Raw genomic sequence first — 26,897 nt, forward strand, 5'->3', positions numbered from 1 at the left:
ATTATAAATATTCTTCCTTTGCACCACGACTGCTCGACCATATTTGCTTTTATTTCAGAAACACGTGAGCGCTTTCCTAGTCCCTGGGGGAAAGCAGTCCCTACCACAAGCCTGCTTGACTCCCTTGCACACTGGGAAGGGACAGTCGGAGCCATGAGTTCATAGCTTCTGCTCTTATCTTAAGCCCTAAACCAAGATCCTAGGCCATTATCACTGAGTAACAGAGGTTTTCTGTAAATGAACCTGGGAATGGTTTTCAATAGGAGCACCTGTGTGTGCTGACTGCGCAGAGTCCCTGTCGTCTCACCATGACCCCGTCCATACACCTTGCTTCACACAGTATATATTTGTTCAACACGACGCTCCTCTCTCCTAGCACATGGGTGTCTAGCTGTGAATGGAAGTTGTCTCCACCCAGCATTTCTAGAGAGAATTGCTAGAACACAATTCCTACTCTGTACCCCAGTGGCTTTATCCTAACACCAATGGTACATTTGCTTCCTCCTAGGACAGGACAAATCTTCTACGGAATTTCCGATAGTCACTTGATGAAGAAATTAACAGCCAACACACTCTATTTTCTCTCTGCACACAGCATTTGGACTTTTTTGGGGAGTATTAAAAAAGCTTCCTAATAGCGGGACCTTTGCCAGATTGTGGTCCTTTGAGCTGAGCGGGTCCTTCTCAGCTTTGGTCCTCTTTCATTCTTTGGTGACAAAATAATTAATATCCCCAAAGCATTTATTATTCATGTTTTGTCTGAAGATGAGGTGAAATCTCTGTCACAGTCCAGCAAGTATTTATTTCTGATATGGTGACCAAAGCCATGGAGGTGTCTGACTCGCCCTAATTTTCCAACACTGCATCTTCTTTCCTTTTGAGTGACATCCCTGTTGTCCTAGGACGCAGACTCAGGTTGTGTTCACACTGAACCTTGCTTATGATTGATGCTTTGATATTATTTTGAGCGGCACATTTGCATTGCTGTCCGTGTCACCTGCTCTGAGGCTTGGACGGTCACTTCTGTGATTTGGGGCAACCACCCAGCACACTGGTAGAACAGAAGCACAAGTTTGACTAGTGAATGACAGAGTCTGTGACTGGAGGCAAACTGAGGTCTGTTCGTTGAATGCCGGTAGTGGCTAGCTCACCAATGTAACTGCATTTGTGGAAATTTCCATGAAATCATAGTTGTATAACTTTCAAATCTGTGAACAAAGTTATTTTATTTTCCTCACGAAGCTGCCAGTCTCCATGCACTACCCTTTGGGAACCCAGACACTTAGAAATCACAATGTATCTGGAACACATTGGAGAAGTTGGGTATGGGTGTGTGAGACTGGCTCCTAAGGGCATTTAAAGGGAACAGAAGTCCCGAACTGAAGGAACAAGAAGTCTGGGCTTCTAGAGCTGGGAACGAAGAGTTTTAGCTGTGTTCTTACAAGTGTTTCTATTTCTTTCCCCTTTGTACCTTGCAGAGCAAAAGCCAGGGATCTGTCTTTGTCCGGATCCACGCCCCATGGCAGGTGCTGGCCAGGGAAGCAGAGTTCTTGAAGATCAAAGTCCCTACCAAGAAAGTATGCACTTGTTTCTCCTGGATTCTGGGCCTCCTGAGGGCTGGATGCATGTGGATAACTTGGGATCTGGGCCAGGTGGATGTGGCTTTTTTTGGAGTCAAAGTTAAACTTGTCTCCCCAGGGGTTCTAAGTATGTAGCCATGAGGTGGGTGGGACAGAGAAGAACTGGTATCCCTCTGTCCCTCTGTCTCTGCCTCTGTCTGTCTGTCTGTCTGTCTGTCTGTCTGTCTGTCTGTCTGTCTGTCTGTCTGCCTGCCTGCCTGCCTGCCTGCCTGCCTGCCGTCCTGACACCCAGGCTGTAGTGTCTGGGAAGCCAAACATGTCATCTTCATTTTTTTTTTCTGTTGTGCCTCCCTTCCTGTTGTTCTTGAAGGTCTAGAACCTTTAGGCATTTCTCTGTAGTAAGCCTAGCAATGGGATCTGACAGTGAGGCGGGAGGGGAAAACTACCAAGAATGGTATGGGCACACTGCTTCGGTCAGAATGGTGGCTTTTGCTCCTCTATAAATTAGGAGGTCCTTCAACAGGGGAGTAGATTGAAACCATGTGGGACGTGTTTTCACGAGCTCCATACCAGTGTCCCACCTGGAGATTTCAGCTCACTTGGTTGGTATGGGATGAAGTTCTGGGACCAGCGCTGTGGAAAACTCATCCCCAGGAGGTTGTACTGTGTGGGCTGGGTGCCTCACAGTTTAGATGGTGTGGGAGGCAGCTTTCAGTTAGAACAGTGTATGTACAATTTTAAAAAATCTCTCCAGTGAATTTTCAACTGCTATGCCTCCTTGTCCAACAAAATCCAGCAAACAGCTCTCAGGAGAAGAGAATTATTTCTTTCTAAATTTCCCATTCCTTCTCCTTGGACATTTTAGGGGAAAGAGTGAAACTTCACTCTGACCTCTGTCCTGTCTCTTTGGGAGGGCACTGATTTGTGGTTAATCTCTCTCTCTCTCTCTCTCTCTCTCTCTCTCTCTCTCTCTCTCTCTCTCTCTCTCTCTCTCTCTCTCTCTTTCCCTCCCTCCCTCCATCCCTCCGTCCCTCCGTCCCTCCCCCCCCTCCTCTCTGTGTGTATTTCTGCCCCTTATAGTGCTGTTTCACAAATGGTGACTTATCTTTGTAGAGATCCCGATTTTCACCCTGAAAAGTGTTTCTCCCTCCCTGAATCTCTGCCTCTCAGTGCTGCCTTGCCCACCTTCCCATCTCATCCCCACTGCTGACCAAAGCCGGGAATACCAGCTTATCTCACTAACTGTGCTTGAACCATCTTCTCTGCCAACAGCTCTATTGCCTGTCAGAAATCACTCATCAAATACCAGTATGTGTTGAGGCAACAGGAATTCCCTTTCCACAGGAAGAATAGAATGTATAGATTCTGTTCTTATAATTTATTAAGCTGGACTAACAGATGCTCATTAAGTAATAAGCAAACACAGATATGAGGTTCACTTACACGGTTTTTGATAAATCACAACTGTGCAGGAGCCACACTATTTCATGATTTATTATTCACTTCCTTGGGACATTGAGAATCTCTCTCTGTAGCCCAGGCTGGCTTCAGATTTGCACACTTCCCACCTTAGCTGCCCAAGTGCTAAGCCTGCAGGTGTGTGCCACCATGCCCAACTTCTTACACAGGTATTGTCTCCATGCTGTTATGTTCTTTATCCTCTGGGTTAGTCTTCTTATTTCTAATACCACTGACGTAAACCCATGTGCCATCTTTGTTTGGGAATACCACTCTTCCCAGCTGATGCCTGGTCTCTTGGCAATACAACCCATGTCTCAGCTTTGGGTAGAAGCTTCTAGTTCTTTCTGGTAGAATCCACCTTCCCCAACTCTGTTCACTTCTCTTGTTCCTTTTCTTTGCTTTAGTTGAATAGCCGATGTTGTCTTCACCCCATCCTATGGTGTCTTGCTATCTAGTTTCATCTTTGCTGTCTGGTGTTTGAGAAGAAGTTGAGCGAGTCTTTACCATCCATGAAGAGTAGTGGTGGGGACTATGATCCTCACAGTGAAGAACTTAGGTGTGCCTGACAACTGAGTGCCATTCTCTGCATCCCCAGTGTACACTGCCTGGCTTTCTTCTTGGCTCTCCTCCTGCTTGGCTTTCTTCTTGGCTCTCCTCCTGCCTGGCTTTCTTCTTGGCTCTCCTCCCAACCTTCCTGCTCTCTCATGCTTTCTGTCCACCTCCCACCTCGCTCCCGTCTTCTCTGCTCTTTGCACCATAAACCATTCCTTAACACCCTTGCTCCTCAGCCGCCTTGACTCCTGTCTAGGCACCCTCCAAGTCACCCCTGCTCCCTATCTGCTTTGTCTCTTCAATGTCTTGTCCCAGATTTGCAAGGTAGCTTTGCATAAATGACATGCTTGTCTCCTCCTGAGCTGCAGCTCCTATACATTAGCCCTTTGGAACTTAGCATGTGTTGGACACACAGGGCTTGAGTTTGTAAATGAGTTGACCTAGGCAAGCCATGTTACGAAGCATTCATCTTTGGGGTCTCGCCTTTTCATTTTTAACATTTCAAGGTATTAGACATTATACTAGACAAGTCCCAAGAACAGACATGAAACCTGAGATTTTCACTCATTTTCTGTGTTGTGACTTGAGGATGTTGTTTCCTCTTTCAGAGCTTCAGTTTCCCTGTCTATGATTCAGGTATAATATTGCCCACTGTTCATTTCTTAGTAGGTGACTTTAAGAATCTGGTTCTTAAAGGATGGTATGGGAATACAAGAGTTTGTTCTTGAGTCTGGTGTTTTGAACTACTTTTCTGTGTTTTCTTAAGTCCTAGTACCTAGCCAGCTTCCTTCCTGACCCATCAGGCAGCCAGCACTGATTAAGGTCCTTCTGTGTGGAGTCTTTGGAGGGCCTTAGGGCTACAGAGTAGCTCAGGCCCTGGTAAGCCCAGAACAGAGCCCAGGGCAACAGAAAGTGTGCATAGACCCAGGCAAAGGCAGCTATTGGAGCCCAGCTGTTGAGATCAGTTGTCGGCCATCTGCAGAGCAGAGATCTGCCTAGAAAGTTGGGGGTTGGGGTCTGGGTGAGGCTGTGACTGCCCCTCCAGGCTGTCTAGATAACCAAAAACACTTTCTCCTAGCATTTCCCATACTCCACACAGGTGAAGGTTCTGGCATCTGTCTGTGGGTTCAACCACATGGCCCCTGCTGTTCTCTGTGTTCATAGCATTCATTTGGGGCCTTGTAGTTAGCCTCACAGGAGGGGGGGGTCTTATAAACAGATGAGGAGAATACAACTTGTGCTGGGTAGGATACATGTGTTTGTAAAAACTAATCAGAGACTCTGATCCCAAGGCTGGGAGTAGGATAAGTCCAGTTCCTGCAGTAAGGGAGGGCTGTCCATTGGGGGAGGGGAGGCATGACAGTCTGTTGGAGGGCCAGCATTGCTCCTTTTAAAAGTGGATCTGGAAAATGACTAAAATGAGAATAAGCCACATTTGCAGAGAGCCACATCCTGTGCGTGGTGGGAATATGGAGGAAGAGCAAGGCATGGTATAGGATCCGTTAAACGTCATCCAGGTCGGTGATGGCTTGGATCATAACCCCATAAGGTCCAGAGAGACCAGAAAGATGTGGAGGAAATCATGAAGTTGAGGTCTCAAACCTGCACAAATCCATTGTAATGTGTCCAGGGACTCCGAGTCCTGAGCACAAATATTAACTGGGAGGGGGAATTTTGGAAGGAAACATTTGTTTTCCAAAAACAACAACAGAAGGGCCTGCGTTTTGTGAGGGACATTCAACAGGCTCACACAGGAGGAGATAGAAAGACTGGTCTTTGGTGCTGAACAGTCTAGGAAGATTTGAGATGGGTCGTGTTGGGTCCAGATGCCTTATCTCTCCTGCTTATTCCGGAGGTGGTCCTTCTAGATCCCAGTCAGTGTCTAGGCCACTTCCTTATTTATGTAAACGAGTGAATACCCCTTTTCTCACCCCTGACATTCATATTCAAGCCTCTAGCAGAGACAAGGCTGCAGATAGATAGGTGTGTGAGTGTGTGCATGTGTGCATATGTGCATGTGCATGCGTGTGTGTATGGTAATTGGGGCTTTTATAGAAAGTCTTGTCCATGAAGTCATAGTAATACAGCTCAAGAGGACACACTTTTGTCTGATCCATCAGCGCTTTGGTGGCTGTTGCTAGTAGATTGATGACTGGTATTAAGGGGTCTCAGTGCTACCCCCAAGATCCCATAAAGACATCAGATTAAGGGTCCTTTGCGTGTAAGTAGATAGTGTTGAGTCGGATTTTCTTTTAACAAAGCAGGGTTAAGGATCTACATGCTTTCGATACATGAGTCACCCTGTAGTGGAGGGCAGGCATAAGAGGCAGCACGTTATGGAAGTGTCTGGCACAATGCTGCATGTCTCTATGACAACCTCCATCGCTATGGCTCCGGCTGCTGTACACTTCGTAGCCACGTGAGTCAGGCTACACGGTGGGCCCTGAGTTGGGTTTCTACTGTCTACACTTTCCCTTTCCTCATCCTTCACAGCCCGCATCTGCAGCACTGTGGAAAATGGGTCCAGTCCATTTGTTTACCAATGCAGCCAGCAAGCAGCCCAGATGCAGAGTCTGTGAAGAGGCAAGAACAGATGGCCATTAGTCTATGGCCTGGGAAGGAGGATTCTGTTTCCTAGGGAGCAGAGAGTCTGTAACATGATGGGTCTATGTGTGGGGTCTGCTGGGCTGTGGTTGGGAAAGCTTGTGGGAAGATTCACCACTCAGCAGGTCCAGTTGGGAGAACTTCTTCCTAGGGGCAGCAGCCACGTGACAGCTATGACAAAGGAACGTTCTGCTCTGGGTTCTGCTCTCAGGTATGAATCAACGACATTTCTTGTCAAAATGAAGCCAGAAAGAAGAAGAATACAAATGGCTCATTTTGCAACAAAGCAACAACAACAACAATCAAAACAACAAACAAACAAACAACAGATGAAAAGACCTGTGCATTTTGAGGCAAGTAGGGAAACACAGGAGAAATAAAGATGATAGAAATTGACACTGAAGGTAATAACTGCAAGTGAGACAGAATTTTATGCTAAGCAGCATGAGTAACTGTCTGGTGGGGGCGGGACGGACCAAAGTTTTTTGCTTTTTAATTTTTTAAAAAAAATTTTTATTACCAAAGTATAACTTTCTTTAAAGGGTCGAACAACATACAAGAGGTTAGGTTTTCAGTCACAAGTTTACATTTGAGGTCAGAGTGATCTTTTTTAAAAATAAGGACGCATATATTTGAATTAAAAAAGTGTGTGTGTGTGTGTGTGTGTGTGTGTGTGTGTGTGCGCGCGTGCTCATGCATGTGCATGTGCATGTACATGTAATGTGAGGGCATTGTCTGTAGAGGCCAGAAGAAGGTGTCATATGTCCTGGTCTGCAGTTACATGTGATTGCAAACTTATAATCCAACGTGGAATGTGGAAATTGAACTTGGGTCCTCTAAAGAGCAGTAAGCACTCCTAACTACTGAACCACCCCTCCAGCTCCTGGAATAACTGTTTCTTCCTTTAAAAAATATATATTGTTGTAATCCTTTGAGAATGTCATATAATTCATGTTTTGTTACAATTCTATTGCTGGGAAGAGAAATCATGACCAAGACAACTCTTAGAGAAAAAAGCATTGAACTGGGGGCTTGCTTAGAGTTTCTGAGGCTTAGTCTGTGACCATCATGGTGGTAAGCTTTGAAACAGTAGCCGAGAACTTTACAAACTGATCCACAGGCAGACATGCATGCACACACTCATGCCCATGCTGGGCCTGGCATGGGCTTCTGAAACCTCCAAGTTCACCAACAATGATGTAGTTCCTCTAAGAAGGCCACACCTCCTCAAACTCCAACAAGACCGTACCTCCTAATCCCAATCCTTTCAAACAGTTCTACTCCATGGTAACTAAGGTTTGAAATTTATGAGGTTATGGGGGCCATTCTTTTTTTTTTTCTTTTTCTTTTTTCTTTTTTTCGGAGCTGGGGACCGAACCCAGGGCCTTGCGCTTGCTAGGCAAGCGCTCTACCACTGAGCTAAATCCCCAACCCCATGGGGGCCATTCTTAATTCAAATCACCCTCCCTGCTCCTACCCCTACGTTCTCCCAGGTCTTCTCTCTCTCTACCTCCTAAGCTTTGAGTCCCCTCTCCTTTTGTTTAATAATCCATCCAGTCCAGTTTGTGCTTCCCATATACTCATAATTGGAGCACAATTAGCCTCCCGGGGTCCACGTCCTTAAAGAAAACTGACTTTTCCTCTCCCGGAAGCCACCAGCCATCTGTAGTAGTCCCTCAATAAGGAGGAAACCTTGTCACGCCTTCCCCTCAATACTAGAGTGTGGCTGACTTGACCTGTGCAGGTAATCACCACTGCTGTGAATTCATGAGTGCAGTGACCCTGTCATGTGCAGAAGGCACTGTTTTACTCCAGTCTTTTCTGACCTTTGGCTCTTATCCCTCCATCTTCTGACATACTCCCTGAGCCTTGCACATATGGGAGCATATGTGGGGTATTCTAGAGATCCCTAAGATGATCTATATGTGATCATTTCTTATACTGACTTTGGATAAAAATAGAGGATTTGATATTAAAATGTGGCTCAGGAAGGGCTTTGCTACAAAATCATTTAAGCAAATTTCTGATGAGCCAATGATGTAATCCATCTAATGGAGCCCATGTTTTGAAGTTCGTGTTTATAAAACAGCATTTATTAAAGAGTGATCTGTTTCTGCCTTTCCCTAACAGAAATCACGTAAATGCTCTATCAACATTTCATGATAAGTGTGAGAAAACCAGACTATGTTTACATAATTCCAATTAAAATAGAAAGGAGCCTGACAATTTAATTATTTCGAGTAGCCCCTTAGGAGGAAGCCATTGACTCCATTAAGCTTTATACATTTTTGGAAATTGTTCTTAGATACTTATCACTGGCTCTCCAGGGACTTCTGGTTTGGCTGGCTCACTTCTCAAAGTCTTCCAGGATGTATTCCTCCTCTTGACCCCCACAGCTCATAGTCTCTGTGCTGCTTCAGGGACTGTACTTTTCTGGGAACACAGAATATCTTGCTTCTTGCTTATTCAGATGTGAGTATTGGATGAGGCTCTCTAGTAAAACAGGAGAGAGACAGGGGCACACTACAAGTTAGTTGTGGAGGCCGTGGGAGTCCCAAGGTCTGGAGTCAGTGAGTTGGATACTCTGGATCCAATTGAGTAGTTCAAGCCTGAGAAACAGAACATATATAAATATCAGCCTGAATGTTGGTAGTGTCCAGACCATAAAACTGACATTCGGTTTTATTCTAAGAACAAAAGAAAATGGTTGACATCCTAACGTAAGGCACTCAGGTAGGAGGAACCACCCTTTTGTGGGCGTGGTTCCCTTTTCTATCTGGTCAGACCACATTAGGGAGGGCAGCCTGCTGTATATACTCAGTCTACTGAGTCACAGTCTCACCTCATCCCCAAAGGTTCTTCACAAGTATGTCCACAACCTGCTTGACTAAATATCTGCCCAGCCCACAGATCCGTGCAGTTGGCCCATGAAATGAAACATCCCAAGACCGGCATTTTAAACCCCTTAAGATTATAAATCTTTTCAACAGAGCAAATGCTGGTGTAGAGCAAAGACTGGTGTAGAGAAGGTGTACCCAAGTTCTGGCTTTGGACTCTGTGAGTGTGGTCCATTTGGAAAATGGGTCTTCGTAGATGTTGTTAAACAAAGACCTCAGGTCATCCTGGATCTAGTATGAGCCCTAAATCCAATGTGCTTAGGAGAGCAGAGCACAAGCAAACATGGAACAGAGGTCCGCAGGGGAGAGGGTTACTACACGGAGGCAGCAGAGACAGAGGGATGCGTTCAATCAGGGAACATTTGCTGACATCAGAAACTGGAATTATCTTAAAACCAAGACTTGAGGTCACAAGTATAATTTCATGGACAAACGATTAAATAAACTGGAATCTAAATATAAAAATTCACTGTGCATTAGGCCAGTTGATGACAGCTGCTGGGTATTAATTTGCATTACCTCACAATATGAGCTGGTACGATATGAGTACTTACTCACGTTAGTCCCATTTTGTAGATGAAGAAACTTAGTCTCAGTGAGGTTAATGATCTTAGCTGGGGTCTCATAGCTTGGAGAAGAGACCAGGGACCCAAAATCATGTCTGCTCCACTCTAAAGCCATGCTTTTATTCTACTTGCTGAAAAACAAACAAACAAACAAACAAACAAACAAACAAACAAACCAACCCACCATTGGTCCAGACTGTCCAGTGTAGTCTGGAAGGGCACCTTTCAAGGTTTACTATGTAGAACGATGCTCTTGGGTTATACAACACGACATGACCTAACATATTTAAGAAGCACTCATCATTGCATATTACCTGGCTGATTAAAGCTTGTAGAGGAAGCCTTCTAGGGAGACACGTGGTTCTATTGTGATCCACTTTCTCTCCTATGGAAACTCTGCTAATGTCCTGAGGCGATGTTGTATAGAGGTATTTAAAGAGATTCATCTAAGAAGCTGTGGTCCCAGGTGGGAGATACACAGGTTACAATTATTCCACGGCGGAGGATTAATTCTGGGAGTGACTTACATTCACCTGTAAAGTAAGGAAGACAGAGCCTGAATTCTCTGTATTCTCTGTTTTAATTTATTTATTTATTTATTTATTTATTTATTTATTTATTTATTTATTTATTTATTTATTTATTTTTGGTTCTTTTTTCGGAGCTGGGGACCGAACCCAGGGCCTTGTGCTTGCTAGGCAAGCGCTCTACCACTGAGCTAAATCCCCAACCCCTCTGTTTTACTCTAAAATGCTGTGTTCCATGTGTAAAGCAGATGGCAATTTGTTAGTCTATCATCTGTCCATCTGTCTACCAACCTACCTTTCTCTATTTTGATGCGTGTATACATATATGTACACCATATATGTATATGTACATGTGTATGTGTGTATGTATATGTAGGTTTTTATTCTTGCTGCTTAGTGGAGAGTCCTGGAGACAGATTCTCTTTGGTTTGTCCACTTTCTAGTGGGTCCAGTTCTATGCGTGCCTCTCTGCTATCTCTTTGAGGTGAGTTACAGTAAGTTGTCCCACTTAGCCTAACTGCCTGATCTTTACCTACATCTGCTAAATCCCTATCCCTGAGGGCATCACTGGTCCTCCTTTGAGTGCTCCTGATCATCCAGACTGTTCTCTTCCAACCATGCCTCTCTGTGGGGCCTACACAATCTTCTTGACATAGACTTTTCTAGACCAGAGTGGCTTCCTCCTTCATGTGTGGGAGAGACCTTCCCAAAAGCACTCATCCTGGGTTTTAGAATGACTTCCTGTTCCTCCCTGAATGAATGAATGAATGAATGAATGAAGCAACTCAGATTACCCTTTGTGCACCAGTCTCCATCCTGCCCTCTTCACTCGTCCTCCTTTGTTTCCTGGTGCCTGAACCCATCTCTCCTTTCTTGTATTCTTCGCCACTATCCACTCAATGTTTGCCCTACCCATTGGTGTTTTTTCTCCAGATGCCTTTGGGAATTATGCTTGGGTTTCACCTGTGCCCTAAATCTTTAGGATCAGGAACTCATATTTCTTATGAATTTCCTGAAAATAATTGTGTGCCATTGAAGTAATAGTTGCTCAATGTGATCTAGATTGATTGAACCATTGATGCCACAAGGCTCTTGCTCCCTCGGCCCTAGGACCTTCTGTTAGTCATGATCCTTAGGAGAGTCTCTCTACTTAAGAATAGGTATCTATCTGTTAAGGACAGAGTTCATATATGTCTCATGTCAAATGGAATTCAGCTATAGAAGCTCTCCCTTCCTTGGCAATTAGTTCCTTCATCAAATGGTGATCTATTTACTCATTGGAAGTATTTTGACACTTTAGTAAATCCAGAAAGTTAAAGACAGGTGATTTGGGGACAGTAGTCCATGTCTCTAATTATAGCACTTGAGAGGGTGTCTTAGGGTATCTGTTGCTGTGATGAAACACCATGCTCAAGATGAAGTTGTGGAGGCAAGGGTTTATTTGTCTTATACTTCTGCATCATAATTCATCATTGAAGGAAGTGTGGGCAGGAATCCAAACAGGGAAGGAACCTTGGAGGCAGGAGCTGATGCAGAATCCATACAGGGATGCTGCTTATTAACTTGCTCCTCATGGCTTGCTCAGCCTGCTTTCTCACAGAACCCAGGACCATCAGACAAGGTATGGCACCACCTGTAATAGGCTGGGCCCTCGGCTATCAATCACCAATTAAGAAAAACCTTATGGAGGCAGAGAGACTGCCTTTTTTCTAATGACTCTAGCTTGTGTCAAATTGGCATAAAACCAGAGTATAGAAGGGCAAGCAAGGCAATGATGGGTTCCAGGCCAATCTGGGCTATATCTCAAAAAACACTCCCTCCCCCAATAAGATAAAATGTGAAGTGGACCCCTATGATTTTTATTGCAGTTAGCTATATGTAAATCCTTGGTTGTAGGGAGAGGAGTCACCATCTACTTAAGCCTTTGGAGTGCATCTGTGGACAGACTATTATCATCATCAATGGTTTTGAAGTGAACTAGAGCTGTAGTTGTTATATAGAGATGGCTGGAGGTGGGGATGTCCTCTTACTGTCAAAGCCCATTCTCAAACATTTGTTCTTAATCTAGGCACACTGCAGAGGGAGAGTTTAGACTTCATATCTCAATGGGTGCTTTGGCACTGCCCCAAATTACTATTTAAATAGCTGGAGAGTGAGTGCAGAATGTTCTGACTTTGGTTTCATTTTCCAACATTTGTCTCTGCTTCAACATTGGAAGGGGGCGGGCTGAGAATGGCGGCACCTACATGCTGTGGCTCTGGGGAAGAAGCTCAGACGGGACATGGACATGCCATGTGGATGACACAGCTCTGTGAGCAGAGGAGCCTGACCCAAGTCGGGAAAAGTACGAGGCTAAGAACAAGGACAGAAACCTATGATGGTAGCACTAAGGATGTTGAAGCAGGATCATTGTGAGTTCCAAGCTGCAGAGTGAGTTCCACACCAACCCCAGGGTACAGAGTGAAACCTTGTTCTAAATCAAACATGAAGGTCTTTTACGACCCGAGTTTAGGCTTTGTTTTGTTTAACACTCAAACAAATCTAGTTAAAATAAATGTGATAGTTTTGTTGATGATAGCCTTCAAGTTGTGACTGCTTGAAGTAGTCAGGGGCTGGACCTAGACAAGAGGCTAGCAGGGCTAGGAGTGGACAGTGTGGTGGGCTGGCCATCAGGTCCACACGATGCCAGTTTAGTTTTGAGAGAGATGGTGCCGTTAGTAACAATGTCAGCGCAAAGGGACATGGTCCAGCAGAAGACACAAGAATGGAGCCCCAGGGTGGCCATGCTGCCTTTTAAAGTCACTTTTCTTGTCACTGTAGCCAAAACCCAGACCAAAAGCAACCTATGGGTGGAAAGACTTATTTAGCTCTTGGTTTGAGAGGGGATCACACATCATTGTGGCAGAAGTCTAGCAGAGTCTGTGTGGATGAAAGTTGTCTGTGGCCAGAACACCTCGCGTTCAGGCAAACTAGGAAATGGAGAGCAGAGGAGGCAGGTGCTTGGTTGAATTTCCCTGGTTTTATCTACCCAGGGGTCCTTGGCCTTGATAAGCCTCTGTCCACATTCAGGGCAAACCGTTCCTCCTCAGTGAAGTCTCTAGAACAGCATTATAGGTCCTCCACAGTGTGCTTCCTCGGTGATCATAAGTCCAGTCGGGTTGACAATGAAGACCAGCCATGGCAGGATGTCTGTGAATGTACAGAAAGGAGTCAGCATGAAGGAGAAGCAAAGGGGAAGGGGCCGACCATCAGCCTCCTGTACTTCCTGCCTGGGACTCATGGATGGAGCTCCTATGCAAAACAAGCTTTCTCAGTGACAAATGCTCCCAATGGCTCCTGAAAGGGACTGTTCCTGATTTGAGAGTTTGCAAGCTATTATTGCCTAATCGGCAGCTTGGAACAGGCTACGATGGGCATCCTTCCACCGTGAAAACCGACAACAGTACCCTTACCCTTGTGTTCTTTCCTTGGGAGAGCCTTACCCATTTATCGGTCCTCAATCTATGTGAACCTTCAGCTCCATGTATCTCCTGACTGGGGGTGGAGCAAGGAGAAACCTGAACGATGTGTTTCTCATCCCAAGCATGTGGTGGCTTCTGGTCAAGAGATGGGGCAAGGCCATCAGTGTCCATGCTGGGGATTCTGCTGCAGGTTCTGCCATGTTGGATGTTTGGTTTCCCACAACTTTACTTCTTCTCTTTGCTCTGGTCCATCCTCCACCCATCTGATGAAAACTTCTGAAAATCAGTATGCCCCAGATGTTCTGCTAATATAGTAGTGACTACAGCTGTCCTCTGGCCCTGATGACTTTTATGTGGTGAGAATTCAGCATTTTATGGCTAGTTGTAAATTGAGAGACACCCACAGGAAAACAAGAGGGGCATATAATGAGAGTCAACAGGGAAGAAACTCATTTAGATGAGGGTGGGAGAGGGTTCGAGCTCAGCTCTGAAGGCTGGGCAGGAACTTGGAAGTTGGGACACATGAGAACATTTCCAGATATACCCACCCCCGGTCCCAAGGTCAAAAAATCCAGCCTGTGAGAGGGAACTGAGAGGAGTCCGGGTGGGAACAACACAGGCTGTGAAGAGAGGAGAACGAAACTGAGGAGGGAGCTGGGAGGCACAGCTCGTAAGGAGCCTTGTCAGCCATGTAATTTAAAAAGCTTGGATTCTATCCCAAAATTTAAAAGTCAGCAAACATTCATTCATGTGCAGAAGACATGCTGACAACAGAAATAAAAACCACAAACGAATACAGGATTGGACAGCAGAGAAATACATTTATTTATTTATTTATTTATTTATTTATTTATTTATTTATTTATTTAATTATTTTTATTTACGGTTAGATATCACAGTCTACACGATGGCTGCAGACAGGAAGCTCAACCTGTAGGCACAGGTAGAGCGGCGAAGGGCTGCTCAGTCTCTGGTTGTGCTCTCTGAGACCTCCCTTCTGGCTCTAGGGCTCCCTTCTGAGAGAGTACAGTTGAGCATCTCGGCTCCTGGTGTTGCTTCCGTTTTGGTGGGGGGATGGCTTAGCGCTCGCATGCACGGACACATGTGCTTACGGGCCAGTGAGCGAGGACAGATGCGCAGCAGCCTAGAATCCTTCGCACTGGTGCAGCACATGCCGAGCGTCTCTTCGGCACCACTGAGGGGTGACAACAGTTTTTAAGAGCTGCAAGCTCTGTGCTTCTTCGCTTGGCTTCCTCTTCTCTGGCTGCATAGCCTTCCATCTAGTCCACCTCACGCGCACTTGCTCATGCCATGTTGTCTGCCTCGCGTCCCCATGTGGCTCAACTTTCAGAAATTAAAGGAAGCAGAGGTCACAGAGGTAGTCTTCAGACACTCTATGACTGTGGTCATGAGAGAGATGCTAGGAAGGGTGATGACTGGACACCAGTGATCTGACAGCTGATGGGACAACTGAGGAAAAGCCAACTAGAAGGCAGGAAGATAGGTAAACTGACTCTACATCTACCGGCATGGCGTGCCCAGGTGGGGGTGGCGTCCAGCGTTATGCCTGGCCTGTATTCTTGCTGGCTAATCTGCCTATTTGCAGAGAGAGCTCCTCACAGACCATAGTAGAAAAAAGCGACCTAGAGATCATTGGGGGTAGCATTTGTCTCTTATCTTGCTATACATTTTCATTTTTGGGGGTGGGGGGAGGTAGATCCTTCATGCATGTTCTTTATACTGGCCATACTACCTCAGTTTTCTTATCTGTAAAGTGGAGACAATGACTTGTATGTTGTCCAAGACAGACATCACTGGAACCGTGGCTCCCTGTGTCTCGGCAAAGCACATGATTTTAATGCAGAGAGGAAACAAATCAGCCTTGGGACCACACTGATGCGCCCCTGTGGGGGGTGGGGAGATGAGGAGAGACAAGGAGGAAGAAAGACGTAAGACAAAAGAAATCTCAGTGAACCCCTTAGACTGTGACAGTGGGGCCAAAGCACGCTTTTATGAGAACCACATTTGAGCCCGGGAATAAAAAAATAAGAGCAACATACTTTAATGATTATTTATGATTTTAAACACATGAAAGGCACAACGTGTACCCAGGGAGGCGCATCGTGTACCCAGGGAGGCATAATGGGGAGCAGCTGGCTAACATGTGTCTTGCCATTCCTGAGGATGTTCATAATTCTCTGATGTCCAAGAATAACAGTAATAACGATACCCTGACTGATTATTATTAATAATACAGAGCCCTGAGTGCCTTTCTGGGAAGGTGAAATGAGAACCTAAGCCGTTGGGTTAAACCAGGGCATTCACGCTTGCTTCCTCTTCTGGGACAGACGATGGGGCTTTGCTGAGGGTGGAAGGCCATTGGGTCAAGGGAAGAGTCCAAGACAGGGCATCCAGGATACCTGCCTACCCCTCTGAGCCTTGGTTTTCTCCTCTGTGAGGTGAAGGTCCAGCTCTTCCCTGGTAGCCCTTGTGGTGTCTTCATGGGTTCTGTGAGAAGCTGGTCGTGGTACAGGTGCTGAACACAACGCTAAGCACACTGCAAGGGTCATTGTCAGAGTTCTCGTCACCCCTCCACACCCCCAGCACTTGAACCCATCAACTCTCAAGCTGCGGATGTCCAGGAGATGCCTGGAAATGGTCGTGCCATGAATGTACACTGCTTTTCCTTAAATGTTTCAAGTCGTGGTCGCGCTAGACTGGGGAAATACCTTCAAAGCTATGGAGCCTAGTTCCCTCTTTTATGACTTGTTAAGTGGGTCTGGAGGGACTCAGTCTCAGGCTAAACATCCACCACTACTGAGTAAACCAGTGGGTCGCCCAGTGCCCCCAAAATTATAGGGTTTTCCCATCTGGCCTGCAGAAATGGGTACCATTCTCACTCCTTCCAGATGGTTCTTTCTCTTGTTCGGAGTCATTTTTCACACCTATGCAGCTAAACGCTCAAGGGGTTCAGTAGACTTCGGTGCTTCTTTGAGCGGGGTCCTGTCTCAGGGGATGAATTCTTGTCTTGAACTCCCTTATATCCCTGCCCTTGTACCTCAGGGAATCTGAAAGGATCTACATGTTTTCCCCAAGTCCTCAAGGCAGGGACCTGGAGCTATCCCGGGACACACAACGTCTGCTTTCTCCTTATGCTGTCTGATGGTCACTGTGCATGTGCATGTGCGTGCGTGTGCATGTGTGTGTGCATAGACACATAAACATATACATACGAAGACTGGATGAAATACACTGTAAACTAGTAATAGAGAGTTCTTCAGGAGAAAAAGGTAAGACTGGCTCAAAAACAAAACGAAAATTTTACCATTTAGTTAGAGTTTTCCTATGATTTTGTTTTGTTTTTGTTTTTTAAATAGCAGAGCTTTATTAATTTATTTTAACCAAAAAATAAATAGAAACTGCTCAGAAGATATAAAGTGGTTCTCGGTCAGTTACTAGTTGTGAGGACTCCTCAGCCCCATGCCCACCCCCACCGCTGCCTGTTGTTTTTATGACAAAATGAGCAAGAAGGTGGCTCTTTGGTTGAAGCTGAAACTTACCTCACACACACCAGTGACACACTTTTCAGATTCCCCAGCTGAAAGGGCGGCCACCTTTCTTGGAGACTCAAAGTCCTCTGCACACCCTTGGGTGCCATTTTCTTAGAGCACCCTCATACTTAGTCTCTGCAACTTGAAAAGAGTGTGGCAGAGAAGAGGGCAGACTTTTACATCAGAATGTCCTGCATGCTGGCTCTTGTACTACTCCTCCCGGCGGCATGACGAAGTTAACCCAATTTCAGTAGCTTAATAGTAACTTAGTAGCTTAATGCAACTTATTTGGTAGTTTAAATTTGCTTAGTAATTTTATTACTAAATAATTACTAAATAAAATTTATGGAGTAGTGTAATAAAAATAAAAGCTGTAATGTAGGCATCGGGAGTCAGAAGCGAGCGGGCCTGAATGATTTTTGTGGTCGGGAGCTTGATCAGAGGTAAAGCCAGGATCATTTGACTTTACTCGGTGGCATGCCAGTAGCTGTGGTCTCTTGGTGGCTTAAGGTTCAAGGGCAGGGACGTTGTTTCCATACCTGCTGTTTGCAGGAAGTTTGAAGGGAGTCTAGCTAGGGGAGTCCCCTCTCTGCAGACTCTCAGGACATTTTAGGACATAGAAAGACTAGAGTGGAAGCCACTAATCTTATTGGGTGGGCTGACTGGCACTCCTTCTATCATATTTTACTGGTCAAGTGACTACAAAGCCCAGGCAGGTTTGAGGAAGGAGTGGGGATGGATGTCATGTCTGGGAAGGAAAATCGCCTGTGGAGAGCCAGTGTCTGTCATCAACACATCATAGCGTTTCTGAATTATGGCATCTGTACTTTAGTTACTGCATTTACAAACCTGAAAGTCTAAAATAAAGGTCATAATGGGCACAAGAGGATGGCTCAGAGGATAAGAGCACTGGCCGCTCTTCCAGGAGATCGGGGTTCAATCCCCAGTACCACCCTCACAACTTTCAGTTGCAGACCTGATGATTTCTTTTGACTTTAGAGAGTATCAGTTACCCATATGGTGCACAGACATAGAGGCAAGCAAAACACCCATCAAATAAAAACAAACAAACATTGAAATAAAAACAAAACTCTAATGTAGGCATTAATGTGGTCTCTGCAACATAAACAAACAAACGTGTGAACTCTAACTATTAATGGTCATTATGATAATATGTCTGTATTTTACTCAGGTCAGATGTCATGGAGTGTTTCATATTTGGGGGACAGGGTGTGGAACAGAACTCAGTTGGAAAAGTGTTTGCCACGCAGCATCCATGAACACTCACTTGAAATCTCAGTGCAGAGGAAGCAGAGCTAGGAGGATCCCCACGCTGCCTGGCCAGCCATTCTGGCACCAAAGCAATCGTCTTTTGGACCCTTAACTTAATACCTAACTGGGTTGTGTGGGAATCGGAGGCAGCTGGTGTCAAGCACCTGGTATTTTCGCTCTTACAATTCTATATGCATTTATCCAGTGGAGGGATGGTGATTGTTTCCTGAGATTTCTGTAAGATGGTGGGACAGTCATAAAGTTTGGAATCACATGTTTCTTTACAGTGGACACCTTCCTCCATAGCATGCATGACTAAGAGGAGCTTCTGAAAAGCAATGGAGAAAAAGGAAAAAAAAAACCCTGCTTCTTATTCTTCCCACCCTTTCCTTTGCTCGGAGTAGTTTCCCCAGGGACCTCTGCCCCTTGCTCTTTTTCAAGTGTTGCAGGTGGCATCCTGTGCTTTACTTTTTATAGATGTACGAGATCAAAGCAGGAGGAAGCATCGCAAAGAAGTTCAGCGCCATTCTGCAGACGCTTAGCTCACCGCTGCAGCCCAGAGTTCCTGAACACAGCAACAACAGGATGAAAAACCTCTCCTACCCGTTCTCCAGGGAAAAAATGTACCTGTGAGTATAGGGGCTACTAGGGCAGGCACATGAGAGGGGACGGAGAGGGACCTCCACTGTCACTGTGTGCTTGAGTCTTGAGGCTTGAGAAATGATGTCCCTGGGGCCTGGGATCCAGTGGAAGAGGCAGTTCTCCAGGGAAAACAGTTTCTCTGTCCCTGACTGCCCTCCCTCTATGAAGTTATCCCAAACAGCTCTGGGCATTCATGCAGGAACACCTACCTGCTTCTTGGCTACTATACAGGCTGAATGGAGAGCCAGGGAACAGTCAGGCTTGAACTGTAATACTCTGTGAGGAGGAAAGTGCTTGCTTTCCATGGGGAAGGCCCTCTGCCAAGTTCATCTGATTAGGTATTGGCAGCACATGATAAAACAGCGAGAAAGTGGAGGAAAGTTCTGGATTTCTACATACCCATTGCCTACTCGTGCTCTCCTTGATTCTATGGAGATGCTCTCCTCGCCCAGGAAGAGCGAATAAAAATCTCTTTAGGGGCATGGTCATTCAGGAAATTTATAGAGGAAATGAGCCCTGTAGAGAAGTGGGGAATGAAAGATGCCTCTTAAGCTGCTCACAAGGGGCTCTGGGGAAAACCTGTCTGGGACGATGGGGATCGAATGAAGAGGGGCACAGAGGCCAAGGAGATGCCAAGGTCGTCAGATTTAGAAGCAGTGTTTCTGTGCTCGTTAGGGAATGCCTCTCACGTATATTGCCATGATTGATATCAATTCTATGAATATGCATGCACCGTTTCACAGCAAGTCCCCATCTCCAGTTGTCACCTTATAACTATCCTTTTGCTCCAAGGAGGAACCCAAATTTCAAGGTCAACCCAGGCTCACACAGACATGGGTGACGTGGCAAGAGTCAGCATGGCACCCCTTCTTCATGCATGTGTATAACGTAGTGTGAACATTTAGACTGCTCTTTGTCCGGTCTTATATGCCTCCCCTTCCTACTGAACCCTTCCTTCTTCCCAGCAAGTTTCTTCCATACCTCTATACCTTTTCTTTCTCTTCTTTCTCTTCTTCCTCTCCTCTCCTCTCCTCTCCTCTCCTCTCCTCTCCTCTCCTCTCCTCTCCTCTCCTCTCCCCTTCCCTCCTCTCCTCCCCCCCCTCTGTTGTGACCCAGTGAGTTGACTCAACTATGGGTCAAGGGCTATATAACAGAGCATGGGCAACTAACCAGTAGTTACACCACTGAAGAAAATTACCTCTCCCCATATTTCAGTAGCTATTAACTGCTAATGGATCCTCAGGAAGAGTGAGGCTTCAAAAGCCTCTCCCCTACCTATGATGAGATATTGAAGGGCCCAATCTTGTGCAGATAGCTACAGCTGCTGTGATATCACGGGTTCAGTAAATGACTGTAATGTCCATAAGAGAATTTCTCCTACCCTTCCTCTGGTTCTAATGTTGTTTCCTCCTCTTCCTTGTTGTCTTCTGCTTGCCCTTCCCCTTTTCCTTCCCCCTTTCCTTCCTTCCTTCCTTCCTTCCTTCCTTCCTTCCTTCCTTTCCTCCTCCTCCACCTCCTCCTCCTCCTGCTCCTCTTCCTCCTCCTCCTCCTCCCCCCTCCTCCTCCTCCACCTCCTCCTCTTCCTCCTCTGAGCCTTGGAGTGGGTGGTATAGATGTTCTGTAAAGAGTGAGCATTTAAGAGCCACTTATTCTCAACACTTTTTACCACTTCAGAGTCTCTACATTGACTTCTACTTCCTGCAAAAATGCTTTTCTAACCCAAACTGAGTACCCTTAATCTTGTGTACAAACAAATATTTAGAAGCCAGTGTGTCAATATGTATACTTAGCAAAGAAAGAGTAGTAGGTTACCCCTACTACAAGGAGTATGACCTACTCCTAGGGCCTCTGATCTTTCCAGCTGTGAGCTTTGGTCTAGGTTTACAATACCAGGGAAATCTAATGAGAAAGTGATTGGTTGTCTCCATGACAGTCATGCCATTGTTTCACTCTTGCTTGGCACATCAGTGTATCACACAGGTCCACAGTTGGTGGACCTACTGCTCTTTGTCTCTGGCTTCCTCCAGGCTTCCTTCCTCTAGGCTTTCCTCCATGGGGATGCTGGCCTCTGATCAGCTATCTCCACTCATTTCCCTTTTTTCAGTTTCACTATCCTTTAAGGCCATGAGTAGACAGTTTCTTTTTTAGAAAATTCTATTCTTCCCAATCAGAAGTCTGATCTCTGTCCTTGTCCTTGCAAAACCACAGTCTACACAGAGTCATGCTTCACTTGGCATCAGTCACTGTGACACATGTGGCTCGTGATTCCCAGAAGAGTAAGAAAAATGTCCAGTCATCTGTGTCCTCAGCAAGGATCCTGACACAGGGAGCACTTCATGGGTGCTGTGGGGATCACCCCATAGGTGCTGTGGGACTTGGTGTTTTTGTTTTGAGACAGGTTCTTGTGTAACCCAGGCTGTTCTCCAACTCTAGATCCCACTGTCTTTCAAATGCTTTGTTGTTCCATATATGAACACTCACAGGCCTTTCCTAATTGAGTTTGGTATCTACCAATGGAGCAACGATGAGAATGCAAAATGGAATTTTTGAAAGACAAATAGTTATAATGCTAATACCCCCAAACTTGCCCTCCCCCAGCATTTTCAATGTCTTTGTCTGGGCATAGGTATATTTCCCATCTGCTTTCATTTTGAAAACTTTACCAAGGCAAAATATTTTCTGTTACAAACTTTCTCTTTACCAACTTTCCATCATTACAATTTTTAATGCCTTCATGGCAGTCTTTCATAGCAAGTTTGAAGCTGAATAATGGTGTACTCGGTCTTTCTATGGTATTTTTCTTCTGCCCATTTATTTTCATTATTAACAATTCCTACAAATCGTTTTCAGAATTCCTGGCTCAAAACAAGCATCCATACTATGTGTCTTGAATGTGTGAGAACTTTTATGTTTTGACATGTTGCTTCCCAAAGGTTTGCCCTGGGCTGTGGGGACAGAGGTGTTGGGGTAGGGGTGGTGAAATGACTTGGGTTCATGATTTGCTTTCTTGGATCCTCTAGGTACAACATCCAGGAAAAGGACGCCTTCTTTGACAATGCTACCCGGAGCCGCATTGTAAGTTATGGGTGTACTGGCTTAGTAAAGGGTTTTGGGAATCAGGTCGGTGATTGGCAGGTCATTCCCTTTCCCTTCCTGCGATCTCTCATCATTATTTGCTTGGCATTGCCTAGCAACTGTAAGGCATCCAAGAGCCTCCCCGTCCCAGTGGTACGAGAAAGAGCAAACAAGGTTCTTGTTTGCTAAGGTTTGAGGGGAGGTAGCTGCTTATGAACTCTCCACGCAGATCTGTCTTAGAATCACAGAATCAGGGGATGTTAGAGGTGGTAGGACTTGATACCAGTTAAGGTAACCCTTTGGTTTACAGATTAAAAAATACCCAAGGCTATAAGAAGCATTGCATTAGGAAAAAAAGCATATAGATTGTTAGTGTCTGAACAGGGCTGGAAGTAGTCCTGGTTGCTGGGATAGTGAGCCTTTTTATGAACCCTTTCTCCTTCAAGCCCATTGCAATGACTCATGTGAATTTATTTCTTAGGAAATGCTAATTAGCCAACTTGCCCAATAATAAAACAGAGAGCCAACTTTCCTCACTGTAGCTTGCCTTTCCTTCCTTCCTTCTTCCTTCCTTCCTTCCCTCCTTCCTTCCCTCCTTCCTTCCCTTCCTTCCTTCCTTCTTTTCTTCCTTCCTTCCTTCCTTCCTTCTTTCCTTCTTTTCTTCCTTCCTTCCTTCCTTCCTTCCTTCCTTTCTCCCTTCTCTTCTCTTCCCTTTCTTTTCTTTTATATCAAAGGTTTTAATTGTATTGGATGTTTGATTCTAATACAAATCCGTGTCTGGCTTCTGTTCTTGTGGCCCCACCTCCAGACACATACTATCTTCATTTACTTATCAGTTTATTCCCCACCACTCTAGAGGACACACAGCCTGTTGGCAGAGGAAGGCCAGAGGGACCAGAGCATGCTAGAACTTATCCCCATGAGAAGTGTAGAGGTAACATTCCTTAGGGAAGAGCTTACATGTCCACTGCTGAATAAATATGGGAGAGAGACTTAGAAGGACTTCCCATCTACCCAGTAATAAGGAAGGTAAGAAGGGACAGAGAACAGTAACTAAGCATTTCCAACACACACAGACATATGGCCTTTACTCTTGCTTTTAAGATAAAAAGCCAAAACCAAGACTAAACAAACATTGTTGACAACAGAAACAGCAGCAGCAGCAGCAGCAGCAGCAGCAGCAGCAGCAGCAGCAGCAGCAACAACAACAACACAATCATCTCTGGTCACTTCATGCCATGTTTTAGGAAGGATTAAAATGGGCACATGATTTCTCTTCCTTTCCCACGGAAAAGTGGGCAAATTTCCTGTTTTCTTTGATGCTATTATAAGTCAACTCATTCCCAGCAGGACTTGGCTCCCACACGGGGCGTTACAGGGTGTGGAGATTAACTGATCATTGCAAAGTGCTTGTAAAATAATACAAGGCCATATAAATGCTGTTCCTAATTATTACTGTAATTGAATTACTGCTGTATTAGAAGCAGAATTAAACACTTCCGAGCCCCATTCGGCTGGAACCAGTTTATTTGCCGCTCCTTCTAGGTCTGTGGCTGGAATATAGGAGTGTGAACACTGTTGATGAAGCACATCCCTCGCTCATCCCTCCTTCTAGATGCTTTTCTTCCCCAGTCTCTGCCTTTTTCTTAGTCTACCCCCAAATATGAGAAGGGCAAAAGGAGCTCCTTTCCCCTGGCATCTCATTTGCGAGCATCCATGACGGTTTCCTGTGCCCCCTTCTTCGTTGGCTTAGTCATTTGCTCCCTTCTTTCGGATTGGATACCCTAGCTTGGCCTCGCTGAGGCTTGGCACCCATGAGGAAGTCATTAAATGGCCATCACCGAGCTACATATGCCTCAGTCTCTCTGAAAGGAATATCCCTCCATGTGAGAGATAGTCTTCAAAGTAATCATGATGGTGCATGCATTGTCTAGATCTTTTAGGTTCATGAGATTTGAGCTGCAATGGAGCAGGTGGCCCACGCACTGCTCACTTCTGCCGTGGAAGAAAGAGGTTGCGATTGGGCAGGGTGAGAACTCAGGAACAATTTGGGCAAACGAGAGTGCTAGGATAGGCTGTGCTCTTCCGCACTAAGTACAACCATGGCCATTGTCTTCCAGAGCCTTCCTAGGCCTGTGACAGAGAGATACTAGCAGAGGATCTTCTGATGTGGGTCCAAGCCCGTCTACATCTGACTGCATGCCCTGTGATTTCCCAGCATTCCTCCAGGCTCTCCTAGTTAGATGAGCCCCTGACTAGTGGAGGAGGCACCTTCTCTGAGGGAAGAGAAGGGAACCCCACCTTCTCTGAGGCTCCCACACATGGGAAGGAGGCAAACCCAGACACTTCCTCCGGGGCCCTCAAGAGGGCTATGTATCACAGTCTGCCTCTGTTTTCCTTCCCTTCTGCCTCTGCAGCCAATTTATAACCTTTTATTGATTCATTTCTCATGGTGGGGTGGAATGAGGGGTGTGTACGAGGGGTTAAATTCTTTGCTTCCTCAAAACACTCAAGCTTGAATGGCTTTGACAAGGAGGCCATGAGCTCCACACATGCTTGGCGTCCCCTTCCTCCCAATGAGGCCTGTGCCTCTGTCCCAGACAGCCGGCCTCACAGGGTGGTGACGCACACAGTCCCGGCATTCATAGCTCTGCTGTCCTTCCCTTTTAGGTACATGAAATTCTGAAGCGGACAGCCTGTTCTCGAGCCAACAACACGATGGGTAAGGAGCCCTCCCACGTGGTGATCCGAGAGGTGGTGAGGGGCTGGGGGCGGCCCTGTCAACACCTTCCTTGGTGGGCAACAGAGAGAGCAGCAGACCCATGTCCCACAAGCAAGGGCTGCTTCAGCTTAGGCTAAGCAGCCACCCTAGAGCAGAGGCTCCCACTAACCTCTTGTCTAGGATGCTCCCAGGCTGTTGAAACTGCTCCCGGACCTCTAGCTCACCTTGGCTGAAGGCGTCCTTCCTCTTTCCAGTTCTCCCTACATCCACCCACATCTTCCGCTCTCTTCACACCATTCAAGTCTCTGCAACTCTCTTGTCCTAGTTTGCTTTTGGCTGCTGTGACAAACACCATGACCGATAGCAACTTGGGCAGGAAGAAGAAATCTGGGGCAGGAGGTCAAGGCAGGAGCCTGGGGGCAGGAACTGATGCAGAGTCCATGAGTGAACCTTGCTGACCACTTTGCTCCACATGGCTTGTTCAGTTACTTTCCTTATACCTACGTTTGCCTGCCCAGGGATGACACTGCCCACAGAGTCAGCCCTCCTATACCAATGGACAATTAAGACAATTCCTCACAGATGTGCCCACAGGACAACCTGAAGGAGGCAGCTCCTGAATTGAGGTTCCCTCTTCCCAGGTGACTCTAGCTTGTGCAAACGGGCACACAGTGGCTTTAAGTAACCACAGCCAGCTTTCGTTTACTGTTTCAGGAAGAAACGAATCTTGGCTGTCTTAAAGGGGGTCTAGCCCATTCTATGCACGAAGAAACTTCTTTCTCCCTAAGAGAGGGCAAGTGGCTAATATAAGACTGGACTCTGTTTCATTTCCTGCCCCCAGGTTCCTGCCTTGACCTCCTGCCTCAGTTTCTCTCCTCCTGTCCAGGCTGCTTTTGGTCACTCAGCAACAGTCTCTCAAAGCCAGCATTCTTCTCACTGTAACTGGTGGAGTCAGTTCACCTTGTGGGATAGTTCCCACAGACAGCTATTTCTGTACCTTTGGAACAAAAGCTCCAACATTTCAGAGCGTACACACGAAAGCAGGCAGTCTGGTGCTAATGCATTGTTCAGAGATGCACAAAGTGGCAGAGGTGGACACATGAGCTGTGACTGCCCCGATTTTATCATTGCTCATTCCCAGATCAAGTCTGGTCCACTGATTCTCCCACAATGCTCTTTGGAGCTTCCACTAAGCTCAGTTTCTTTCTTAGTCTCTATAGTCATGGCTCTATAGTCACAGGCTGTGAGCCCTGGAGATGTATTGAAATCATCATTTATGACCCTATGCCCTTATGCCCCCATGCTTCCATGCCCCTATATACCTTTGCCCCTATGCTCTCATGCCCCTATGCCCTTATGCACCTATGAAACTATGCCCCATCCACCTATGCACCTATGCAGCTATGCACCTAGATTTTTGCTTTTCACATTCTACTCAGTTGACTTTATTTAATGAGTTAATTTTAAAAGCTGCCAAGCCTATTAGTTCCACAGCGATCGCTGGCAAGTTTCTGGCTGTGTTCACAGAGAGTGACTTAACCTTTCTACAACCCAGTTTCCTCTGTGCGGGGTGGAGATCACACACTTATCTCTCAGAGTTTTTGTAAAGATTAAACAGGCAAGGGTGAGTTTGCTTTGTAAACTGGGAAGTCCTTAAAAGCTAGGGCTCTGGGAAAGGATAATCCCCAGGATTACTGGAAGGTCACAAGGAGTTGGCTGCTTGAACAGATTCTGTTTTCCTTCTCTTTTTAGGAGTGTGTGTGTGTGTGTGTGTGTGTGTGTGTGTGTGTGTGTGTGTAAGTCAAACATCTTTAGGATTTTGTTGTTGTCCAGTAGTGTTCAAAATCTGACTTTCTTCTTAGACATTTAAAAGCATCTGTTTCCTATACCCACTCTGTGTCAGATGATGCTACAGAGGGTGAGGAATACCAAGGTGAATTTGACCTTGGGTCAACCAATGGAGGGTCCAGGGTGTACTCATGCAGCC

At 45.9% G+C, this 26,897-nt stretch overlaps 1 protein-coding gene across 4 annotated transcripts in view; it reads left to right on the forward strand.

Moving 5' to 3' along the window:
- The window catches only part of Ano2 (anoctamin 2), a 353,573-nt gene that overhangs the window by 88,308 nt on the left and 238,368 nt on the right, over positions 1–26,897 (forward strand). For all 4 annotated transcript variants that reach the window (XM_087655423.1, NM_001431940.1, NM_001431941.1 and 1 more), the window contains 4 exon segments: positions 1,479–1,577; positions 18,949–19,100; positions 22,134–22,188; positions 24,859–24,910. In XM_087655423.1, the coding sequence (XP_087511549.1) occupies positions 1,479–1,577; positions 18,949–19,100; positions 22,134–22,188; positions 24,859–24,910 (358 nt within the window).

The sequence above is a fragment of the Rattus norvegicus genome, chromosome 4 (assembly GCF_021556685.1).
Source record: "Rattus norvegicus strain SHRSP/BbbUtx chromosome 4, alternate assembly SHRSP_T2T, whole genome shotgun sequence".
NCBI lineage: Eukaryota > Metazoa > Chordata > Mammalia > Rodentia > Muridae > Rattus > Rattus norvegicus.